This window comes from Lissotriton helveticus, chromosome 7 (assembly GCF_964261635.1).
Source record: "Lissotriton helveticus chromosome 7, aLisHel1.1, whole genome shotgun sequence".
Taxonomy (NCBI): domain Eukaryota; kingdom Metazoa; phylum Chordata; class Amphibia; order Caudata; family Salamandridae; genus Lissotriton; species Lissotriton helveticus.
This window is the reverse complement of record NC_136068.1, coordinates 934,935,577-934,947,323: the sequence shown is the minus strand read 5'-3', so window position 1 is coordinate 934,947,323 and position 11,747 is coordinate 934,935,577. Positions and strand designations below refer to the sequence as shown.

The 11,747-nt window shown below is 42.2% G+C and overlaps 1 protein-coding gene and 1 pseudogene across 1 annotated transcript in view; one reads left to right on the top strand and one right to left on the bottom strand.

Moving 5' to 3' along the window:
* Positions 1-602: 602 nt before the first annotated feature.
* LOC144769411 (thiamine pyrophosphokinase 1 pseudogene) lies at positions 603-2,697 on the bottom strand (annotated as a pseudogene).
* Positions 2,698-2,858: 161 nt separating this feature from the next.
* Positions 2,859-11,747, top strand: part of HDAC3 (histone deacetylase 3) — a 378,831-nt gene continuing 369,942 nt past the window's right edge. The window contains exon 1 of the mRNA XM_078653501.1: positions 2,859-3,042. Coding sequence (XP_078509627.1) covers positions 2,988-3,042 — 55 coding nt within the window. The 5' untranslated portion in view covers positions 2,859-2,987. The remainder of the gene's footprint in view (positions 3,043-11,747) is intronic.

Genomic DNA, 11,747 nt, shown 5'->3' with positions numbered 1-11,747 from the left:
ATAGTGCTTACAGACTAACAAACAAGTACCCTGTAACAACAGAGGTAAAGGGGCCAGTAGCCATGGGAGGTTACAACAAATGAAAAGAATGGACTAACAAACCAATTACTGAATCAGAAGCCTGGGTTTACGAAGGACAAAGACAAAAGCCAATGAAAAATATGGGCGGAGCTTCTCTTCCTTTACTCCACTTCAGCAGCTCCCCAGAGTAGTGCATGCGCTCTGATTCGACCAAAAATAAAGCCTCCTTTAATTGAGGGGCGGACACTAGAACAAAGATCAAAGGAATTTGTGCTGAGGAGAGCAGAGTCCCTGGAACGACCAACACACAGGAGACATCCGAGTTGTATAGCGAGTACAGTACAACAATGGCTGTTAATCCGTAATGAACCCGTCGGATATCGGAGCACCAACAGCGTGGTTGCAGCAGTTACCGCTGGCCGACCATTACTCATTCTCATAAACCCGTGTCAGACTATAACAAATTGCCACGAGGTCGCCGCTGCACTATCCCCCTACACGATACCCTTACTTCTCCTATCCATAATCGTGGGTGGCAGCACCACACCATGAATGGCAGGAGTCAGATTTTCAGATTTAGATTTATTTAATTTGCACACTAAAAATCATTGTAAAGCTATTAGGTTATAGCAGTGTTGTATCATAATTATTTCTTAAATGTTTCAGAATTCACAAGAAGGATTTTAACCCTGGTTATTACACATTCAATTCTTAAAACTTACTTTACAGCAGTACTATGAATCTCTCTTCAGTTTGAAATAGGTTGGGCAATTTACCATAATTATAGTAGTTCTACCAACCTGCATGTAAAAATATTCATGATCAAATTTTAATGTAAGTAAAAAAAAGACAAGACGGATTAAACTAAAAGAGGTATTCGTAGATATGAAAAAAACGGGTTGAAAACACCAATTAATTTCGGAACACATTTCAAGTACACAACCTTAGGTACCCTGTTCATTTACACAATGTTCTCAAAGCAGTTCAACTAATTTCCAGAATTCAGGTTGCAGCATCAAGAGAAGATGTGTTTTTACCAAGATTAATGCCTATGAAGTGACAGTGCATGTTGCATATTAATATTTTAAAACCATATAACATTGCAAGTAGCCACCAAAATAACATTCAAACGACGAAATATGGGGCTCTCACGTGGCAGTCACGTTTTTTATACAATAAGGCACTTTTTATTTTTTGCTGCTTCGCTTCATTTGTCTAAGGCTGTATGTATATGCATTCGCTTATGCCACATAATTTAATAATTAGACAAGTATAAGCATACAAGTGTTCAATAATCTGTTAACGGAAGTGGATCTAAAAACAACACTGGAGGGTTTGTTGCTGTAAAGCAAATAGGAACTCCAAGCAGGCCACTTCAACATGGCCGCCTAGCTGGCATCCAGTGGTAAGTAAAGAGCCTCCCCTGTACCGGCGGATACACTTTCATTACAGAGATCCACGCTAGGTGGGCCGGGATCTCTAAACGCACTATATAGGAAGAGTTCAAGCCTGCAAAGTAAACATACATTGTGGAAACATTGTTGCAATTTTGGAAATGACGTGCGTTCCTGGAAGAACTGCTTGAAGTCAGTGTAAGTGTGAAACGTAATCATCAGTTGAAGCGCCCAAATAACCTCGCTAGAGACAATAAAGTTAGACTGCTGGGTGTGTCGCCCTGTCCAAAATCTGATTTTTAGGTTTGCATTGAAATTATTCTTCTATTTCCTTAATGCCCATGGTCCAAAGTAGAGGGTTGTCTGTTTCCACAGTAACAATGCCAGATCCATCGTATGTGTTGGAGGTGCTTACCAATGTTCCAAACTTCAACACTTGGTTATTGAGATTCCATTTCAGTCCTGTTGTTGTTACTCTGTTACATGGACTCCCAATAGGTATTAGGCCACACCATTTACCTTCTTTCCCGGTAGCTACATGCAGAACATGTTTTCCAGGCTGGAGAAGGTAAACGAGAGAGAACTCTTGAATAACAACGACTGGTAGTGTGGTGATAGATACCGCATGAAAGAGTGTTTCCACTGAAGCCATGATTTGATCAAAGCGTCCTGCAAGCCCACCTAGAACTACGATGCTGTCAACCTGCAGCTGTCTTTCTGTCATCTTTCTGTGAAGTATCTGAAGGCACTTGGTGAAATCTGTGAAGTCTTGATCCGGTGTTTCAATCAATTCACACCCCTTGTTTTTGTAATAGTCCTTAACATCTTGCTTTATAGAATCAAAGTCTCCATTGATGAAATCAGGCAAGAAGTTTGATTGCATTCCCTCTGTGATATGATAGAGGCGATTTGCACCACCATCTGCACATGCTCTCATTGCAGCTTTACTCCAAACATGATGAAAGTTATACTGGTCCAAGGGTTGGTTAAGGATGATTAGGCAGAATTTCTGGTTGCCTGTTGAAATGAGACAATCCAAAGGGGTAAACACACGTTCCATGGTTGAGTAAAACCGACCAACGGACGGTCAGTGAACTCACTCCGTTGTCTGACTTTTAAGGATATTAGTAGTCCGTAATTTCAGCACGTCCGGGTCGTATAACAACCAATCCCACGCGGCATGGCAGGAGTCAAAATGTCATTGCCTAGCTCTAGCTTAGAACCCACTCCTAATTCACGTCTTGCCAGGTACCAACAGACAGTGTTTATAAACAGCAGAAGCACGTGCGAACTCCACAACCAATAAGCACTTCGTAATTTGAGCCGCGCGCAGTGATTTGCCGAGCGGCCTCTAACGTGCCAATCCTAGGTCTCTCTCGCTCCAGGTTATTCATTGGATGTGTTTAGCCATTTGATTGGCTGGTTATTTGACCCGGAAGTATTAGAATTACTGACAAATGGCATCCGTTAACAGATGAATAGGGAGTATTAGGCGGAATTTGCGTAAGGTCTGTGTATTTTCTGGACCGAAGGCCACCTTAGCGTTGAAACCAACGTCTCTGGCCCATTTAAATGGCCAAGACAGTGGCCTATTTCTACGACCCGGACGTGGGCAACTTTCATTATGGTAAATGAGGGAATGGAAAGCCACGGAGGGGAAAAATCTGGGAAATGCACCGAAATTCTTGAATTTTATGATTTTGTGAAGACACATGTTTATTTTAAGACAAGTATTTTAATGGATTTTTACCTGGAAGTAGAAATATATGCATTAATCTAGAAAACTTTAAGGATTATCGTGTTACAAGCCGAGGATTATTATGCATGCACATAGCATGAATCCGTCTACCTGGCATTGCTCATTGCTATTGTTGTGAGATTTGTTTGCCGTATATTTTACTGAACTGCCCCATTTGAACATTTTTCCTGAAAAAAATGTATTTTGTTTGCACAGTCAAGGTTAGCAGGGATGGGGTTACATAGTTTTGAGCTAAATACATAAGTTGATCGCCACCGGTGCTTCTGCATTTTGAGCTTTGCCTTATAGGTGGCCAATGCACAAGACAAACGGAGATTCCTGCAGAGACATGGCATGTATATGGTAAGTTTATTGGTGTATCCATGAACCTTACTGCCACAGGATTTGTTGACTATTTAGAATACCTTTGAGCTTGGTCCTGGTTTCTACCTGACACCAGTATGCTAGCTTATGAAGCAGGTGTAGCATGGTCTTGTCACGTCATATTTCGAGCTTCTCTAAATGCATGGTTTTGAGTGCATTGTTGCTTTCAAAAAGCATTTTTTTGTCTTCCCGAGTGAAATCCATTGCTATAGCCCTCTCTGTGTTAGGGGAACTAATCTTTTTGATGCTTGATAGAATGGTGGTATAACTCTGGGAAGTTCTGAGATTTGAACATCGTTTTCTATTCACAGTCACGTTACTTGAACGTTGAATCTAAGTTTGCAGTCAAATATCACTCTGAGATTCCTCGCCTTTTGAGCTACGAGTGTGGATTTTTCCAAAGCATAACCAAGCACTTTTTAAAGAACCGGACCAATGTTAATTACAAGGTTGAAGCAAGACAAGTACAAGATCATCTTGGGTCTCTAAAGGGGCTATTAAATTGAATGCTGTGGTCTACTGTTTTGTAAACTGTAGTTCTTGCCAGTAGAATTTGTGCTAGCTGTTAATCCGAGTCTAGAGCAAATAACAATTCTACATCAAAGTCCATTTCCCTCATGTGTCTATCATCCCATCTGACTATTTGTAACGGGTTTTAGTCGCATTTTAGTGTTGTAAACAAACAGTATAGCTCAACCATTTATTGTCATAACGAGCATGTTAATTGTTCCGTTTTACCAGTAAGCAGTAAACAATTTATATAAGACAACTTAAGAAATATCCATTGTTGTAGAAATAAAAACATTTATTCATCCTGGTTCTACGCCTCTGCTCACTTGAAGAGCACACTCCACCCCCATTGTATTTATTGCAGTGCTTTATTGGACTTCCATAGCCTGGCTAAATGACTTTTGGCCAGTGTTTATGCTAAGCCAGTGAATTTGCATTCAGTTTTATTTTTTCTGGCTCGCCCAAATAGGCATGCTTTATATTGTTAAATTATTGTGTTGTCTATTAGCTGTTATATTGAGGGATCAATTTAATTCCAGCATTGTGTTATAAATGTGCACAAACATGGTCTAGGCATTAGATCTGCATTTTCAGAATAACATCTCCGAGCATGCTCAGATACTCTGGGGAACATCATGTGTATTCAACTGGGTGTCAGATTGCAGTGTTTGGATGTTGTACAGAATCAGTTTGAATCTAGCATTTATGGGCATTCATTTTGGACAGCCTTATACTAACTGTCAATTGGTGTCCGTTTAGTCCTCCTCTAAATCTACCACCGCCCAGGACTCCTGTCGTGCCTATGGGGTGGTCTTGGTCATGTTCAGAAGGGATGAGTATGAATGTGACACTATTTTCATGCTTGTACCCAAACTATGAACCTTCTACAATACAGCATGTTTTTGAGGTGCATCCAGTTCTCTCAGCCCCAGAGTTTTTGATTTCAGTTTGGTTGTGAAAGAGAGATTGCGATTTTACAGCAAGCTTACATCCCACCCATTGGTTACCACTGTTTGGCTTTATTGTCATTCTTATTTGCTCACTTATTATTTGATAGTTTAACTTCCCCCCTATGTGTTTGCCCCTTCTTTGAACCATAGCCTCTATACAATACTTTTGATTGTCCTGCTCACATTTTTTGAATCGATCCCTTTTAAAAAAAAAGATATTTATTAATTTTAATTTTTAGCATGTATTAGAGTGGATGTGTCTTCTAGATCAGTGGTTCTTAACCATACCAAGGGCATGTGCCTGAGTTTATTGGCCGGGATCTGATGCACTACATCAGTCGGATGATAAGTGTCATTTCTTAGTCGAAGCCCATTGTGAGAGGACGATTAATAGGTACCTTACTCCAATCTCTCTCCCTCCCTCCAGTCTTCCCCTCACCCCCTGACCACTAAAACAGATCCATCATGCCACCCCTCAACCATTACCCTCATGACACAGGACTCACCCATCATTAAGCATGAACCTAACTCTTGGTCCATCCTTTACCCCTCAAACCTTTCCAAAAATGGCAAGAAAAACTTTAAACACAAACTTCTTATATGCCACCAAGAAACCTTATTTGTTGACAACTATCTTAGCCTAACCTCCATCCTAAAAACAAACTACATCTTTTACACTAAACGCCCCTCTAAATGGAAAAGTATCTTTCTCCGCCCACCTTCCTATGATGAATTCCTGTAAAATCCCTTATGATCTGAAACTTTCCACCACTCCTTCCCCCACTTTCCCTGGCAAAATCGACATCTCTATTTTCAAATAAGGAAATATCCTCATTCAAGCCTCTGAAAACCACTTCCATATTTTTGAACTCCACTTCAGCTCATTATCCCAAAACCTACTACCTACACTTACCACTGACCTTCCACCCCCCCCAAACGCAAGATACCTCTTTGTCCTCTCGCACCCTGATCCCAACCCATCTGTTCGCGGACACACTAATCGACAATGAAATTCCTGATGCACAGATCTACTTTCCCATGACCTCATCAGAATCTCCCCCTCCTGTTCTTCCCACAACCCCTTCTGTTTCCCAAAAGCCCCGCGTCCTGCAACCCCGCCCGTCCCCCGACAGCTCCACCAATAACTCTAATCGCCTTCTCTCCTAACAACCTTACTACAACGCCCACAGTAACCCGTATCCTCCCCATCTAACACATCCCCCTGACACTCCAAAAGCTCCATTAATAACTCCAATCTCTTCTCCTGTTATCCATCCCACCCATTATCTAACTAACAGCCCCCAGCACCCCTCTCATGCCCCCTTCACCTCTCATAACTCCCAATTGACTCCTGGGAATGCCCTCTCACACCCTCCAATACCACTGCCACCTTGCAACAGTAACACCCCTCTCTCCCCTCCACCTGGTTTCCCACTTTACGCACACCCTAGTCCACCACTCCTGACCAACTTGGATCACTCCCTCCTCCTACATGACCTCCTAACCTCCCTCCCCATCTTCTTCTTACCCAGTCTCTCCTAAATATTGAACTCTACCTCTCAACCCTTGTGTTAGAACTCTCCTCTCTCAGAAACAATATCAACTCCCTCTCACAGAGAACCCTTCTAATCACAACTATCCCCTGGACTTCATACCCACCTACCCTGCTCCCCATAACCAAGTTATTACTTCCCCTAACGACAATTCCTCAGCCAGGCCACCTTGCAGTAAATGTTCACCCATACCACCCCACTTCCCGAACCATCTTCCCCCCCCCCCACTGATCTTCCTAGCCTCAATAAAAACTACCACAGACTACTAATTCTCTCCCACCACATTCATCTATCCATTTGATCCTGGGAACAACTACGACCCCGTCTGTAGGGAAGTCGGAGTTATCAAATAAAACGAAGACGGAAGGATATTTCAAGAGAAGACGTTTAATACATCTTCACAAGTAAAAGGTTAACAGTGTTATGATACACAAACATTTCCAAAATCCCCGCTCCCCGCAAATCATAACAATTCCAATAAAGAACCCTATCTTCCACGAGCATAATATACTCGTGGAAGATAGGTGACAATAACAGTATGTATGCAACACATCTCTCCCCCCCCCCCTTTATTTTTTATTTTTTACTTCCCTATAGCCATAACAAAATCTTTGAACATAACCGGCACAGGATGTTCCCTTCTCTCCCTTTGATTTTCCACATTTTTTTTGAACAACCTGGATTAGACCTAGGAGAAACATAAGGTTGTACATTCTCCTCCAAACCATATTCTCTTGCACTTTTGGAAAACTGATCCAAACCTTTACACAATGAAATCCTATTGAAATTCCATACACTTCCCCCTTCAATTCTGACAGCATTATTAAACACCTCAATAACTTCCTTAGGATCCAACCAACATTGAGATCCTTTAGAAACATTGGTATTTCTTTTTACCCGAACAAGATCACCAATAACCACCTTTTGTTTGCTCGGGTGACCTCTTTTGTTGTCCATGTCCATTTTCATTTGATTTTTGAGGCTCTCAACTCTTTTCCTTACCACATCATAGTCAATGTTGTTCCATATTTTACCACTTGAAACTTTCCCTTTTAACCACCATGGAACCAAAGTAGTACTAGGCTTCCTCCCTCTCAAAAGTTCGAACGGGCTTGCTAAAGTAACAGAATTAGGAGATGTCCCGTAAGATAAGAGCATAGAATCTAAAGCATTCTTACAATTCAAACCACTCTTAATAGAAAGCTGAATAGCCTCTTTCACCACCCGATTAAATCGTTCTACCTGACCATTCGCCTCAGGATGGAAAACAGCAATTCTTTTGTGTGTTATGCCACACTTAGTGGAAAAAACTTCCATGTCCTTACTAATGAATTGTGGACCATTGTCTGTGACGATTTCCTGTGGAATACCCTCTCTGCAAAAAATACTATCCAAAAACTCAATAATCCTCCGAGATGTGACCTCTTTGACCATTTTTACCTCTGGCCACTTCGAAAAATAATCAATTAAAACAATACCAAAGCTCTCTTCCTTAGGTAACACATGAAACGGCCCAATAATATCAATGCCCAACTTCCTCCATGGCCTGTCTGGAAATTCCACAGGTTTGGATTCCGCCCGCAGAGGATTGGCAGACTTGTCACTATTAGCACATCTACTGCAAAGCCGTACAAATTGTTCAATTGACAAATCAATCCCTGGCCACCAGAACATTTCCTTAATACGCCTCCGCGTAAAAGAAATACCTAAGTGTCCTTCATGACCAATCTCCATGATGGTGCGCCTCAAACTAAAAGGAGGAATTATCTTATCTTCCCTTAGAACCATACCATTTTCAATAGCTAACTCACCATTAACTTTAGCAAAGCTCATTAATTCCCCAGACAATTTTCTCGTCTCAGGCCAGCTTTGAACAATAAACTTCTTTACCCTACTTAGCACAATATCATTTTCCATCTCAGAAATCCAAATTTCTTCGTTCAAAACAGGCTTTTCACTACCTAACAACTCCACATCAGAATGGCATCACACCACCGCTCGATTACTGCGGTCGAGTAACAAAATTGAACATGCAAGCAGAATAGAAGCACCACCGCTCGATTATTGCGGTCGAACCAGGATAAAGATAGAAATAATCTTACGTGATTATAATTATTGTTCAGGATCCGTATTATTGTGCAGGATCCGTGCCCCCTCGTCGCCAGTGTAGGGAAGTCTGAGTTATCAAATAAAACGAAGACGGAAGGATATTTCAAGAGAAGACGTTTAATACATCTTCACAAGTAAAAGGTTAACAGTTTTATGATACACAAACATTTCCAGAATCCCAGCTCCCCGCAAATCATAACAATTCCAATAAAGAACCCTATCTTCCACGAGCATAATATACTCGTGGAAGATAGGCGACAATAACAGTATGTATGCAACACTGTCCTCCCCAGCCTCGCCCAGACCTCGACAACAACTCACCACTATCCACTCCTGTTCCCCCACAAAAATAAACTACTCAAAACCCCTCAACTGCATGCTGGTGAACTGCCGATCAACAACCTGTCATGCAACTGAAATCTCTGAAACAACCCTCAGTAAAAGCATTGACATCGCCTTCTTGACGGAAACATGGCTCAATGACCACTCCTCTTCAATCCTTGACTTGCTCTCTCCCCCTGATTACTCCATTCTCAGAAAAGACAGGCTTAATAAAATTGGTGGGGGCCTCGCTATAATTTATAAAGATGAACTCCAACTCACACCTGTCCTGCACCCTGATCTTGCTACTTTTTAAATACCTTTTTGCCGAACTCATAGTTCATGCCCCCCCGATTCGCCTACATAATATTTACCATCCCCCTCATGACCCTCTCTCCGTTGTTGAAGATTTGTCTGATCTTCTCATCCAATCAGCGATTACCAAATCTAGAAACCTCTTCCTTGGGGACTTCAACCTCCACTGCAACAAAATTGACGACGCCTCAGTCAACCTCGTCAATGACCTACTCGATATCAGCGACTTGAAGCAACTTTGCAAATATCCAACACACGCCAAAGGTGCCACCCTTGATGCTGTTATCACTAGCAAGGAACTGGCTTTTCTTTCCCACATTATTCCCATTGACTGGTCTGACTGCCACCTCATCCTCTTCACGATCAACAGCTCTGTGCCCCTCCCCTCTTATACAGCTAAACAAATGAAACTGATCAGAAATCTTCACCTTATTCCCCCGGGTGAGCTGGAGACTAAAATAAAAGCACATTTACGGCATACTTCTCTCTCCCATAGTACCAGTGACCTTACTGAACATTACAACAAATCCATCGTCGAGGTCGTTGACCAAATTGCTCCAGCCAAATTAAAACTACAAAAAAGTAAACTTTCCAAATCGTGGTTTAATACCGACCTTTACAATGAGAGGCAAGCTCTCAGGCAGACTGAACGCACATGGAGACAACTGGCCTCCCCCTCCAATCTTGCCCTCCTCAGAGCCGCAAGGGTCAACTACCAGAAAATTTCTTTAATGAAAAAGCATCCTTCTTCCGTTGAAAACTAGACCATGCAAAAAGTTGACCTAGGGAACTATTTAACATTGTTAAAAACCAAACTGCCTCAGCCCCCCCAAACTTCTGGCTGCGGTTGAAAGATGTGAAGAAATAGCTAGCTTCTTCTTAGACAAAATCACTAAGATTGATCAATCCTTCGCCTCAACTCCCCTCCCCTCCCCCCGCATAACCAACCTCCCCTCCTTAAGCATTCTCCCCGTATCTCCTTCCATTCCTATCCCTCCCCCGGATCCTGCTCAACTCACCATCACTGTCACCCCCTCGAAACCTCACCCCACTGTTCCCCAGCGGAAAAACAATGCTTCCTGTAATAACTTTTGCCCTGTCTCAGAAAGGGATGTCTTCAGCATCATCACCAAACTTAAACCATCCTCACATACCAGAGATCCTATCCCGTCCCATCTAGTACAAGACCTAAAACACCTCATCGCCCCATATTGGACCTCTATCATCAACTCCTCCCTTGCCACCGGTAGTGTCCCTGCATCCCTCCCAACTAGGCCAAATTACCCCCACCATCAAAAACGCTATAGCTGACCCTAATGACTTAAATAACTTACGCCCTATTTCTAACCTTCCTTTCTTATCTAAGGCATTGGAAAAATGTGCCCTGCATCAGCTGGGCAAACACATTGACTCATTCAACCTCTTAGATGCTTCCCAATCACGTTTTCGAAAGGGCTGTAGCACTGAAACAGCCATGCTTAACATTACTGACGACATCCATTGCTCTCTAGACAAAGGTGAATCCTCCCTTCTCATTCTTCTTGACCTCTTTGCTGCCTTTGATACTGTTAACCATACTGCCCTACTCAATAAACTCAAAGACCGTTTTGGCTTTGACGGTGCTGTTCTCGAGTGGTTCACCTCCTTTTTCCAATATAGAACCCAACCAATTAAAATCAGTAATTGCCTTTCTAAACCTCTGTCAATCACCATGGGCGGCCCCCAGGGCTCTATTCTCTTTCCCACCCTATTCAACCTCTTCATGGAACCCTTCACCCTTCTCCTTAAACAAGCGAAAATCTGTTAACACCTCTATGCCCACAACACCCAACTTTACTATAGGATCAAATCCCATGCCGATGTTTTACATCTTAATGATGCCTTAACTAAGATATAATTATGGTTCCATAACAACCACCTTAAACTCAACCCTAAAAAAGCTCATTCTATTTTCTCCTAAAAACAACTTGCTGCCTATTCAACACTGGATCTCTGTAATCAAAGCTCTCAACTGCTCTCTCTCATCTCTAAGTCAAATCCCTCTGCATCAGCATCGGCCAGAACCTCAGTCTTACTCCCCACATAAAAATCTTGGCCAAAGGTGCTCTTTTCATACTCCATCATCTTAAAAAAATCAAACCCTTTATTCCAGCCGATGACTTTAAATCAGTTGTACAATCGTTGGGCCTTTCTAGAATTGACTGAAATAATGCCACTCTCGCAGGAACTTCTAAAGTCCACCTTGCTCCTATCAAATCCGTTCTCAACCTTGCTGCCAGGCTAATTACTGACTGTAAACGTTTTGACCACATCTCCCCCGTTCTCAAACACTTCAAATGGATCCTGATTGAAGACAGAACCACCTACAAGACTGCTTGCATCACCCACAAAGCCCTCTATCAAAATACTCCATCTTACCTCTCAGATAAACTCCACAAAGCTGGCTGCACTA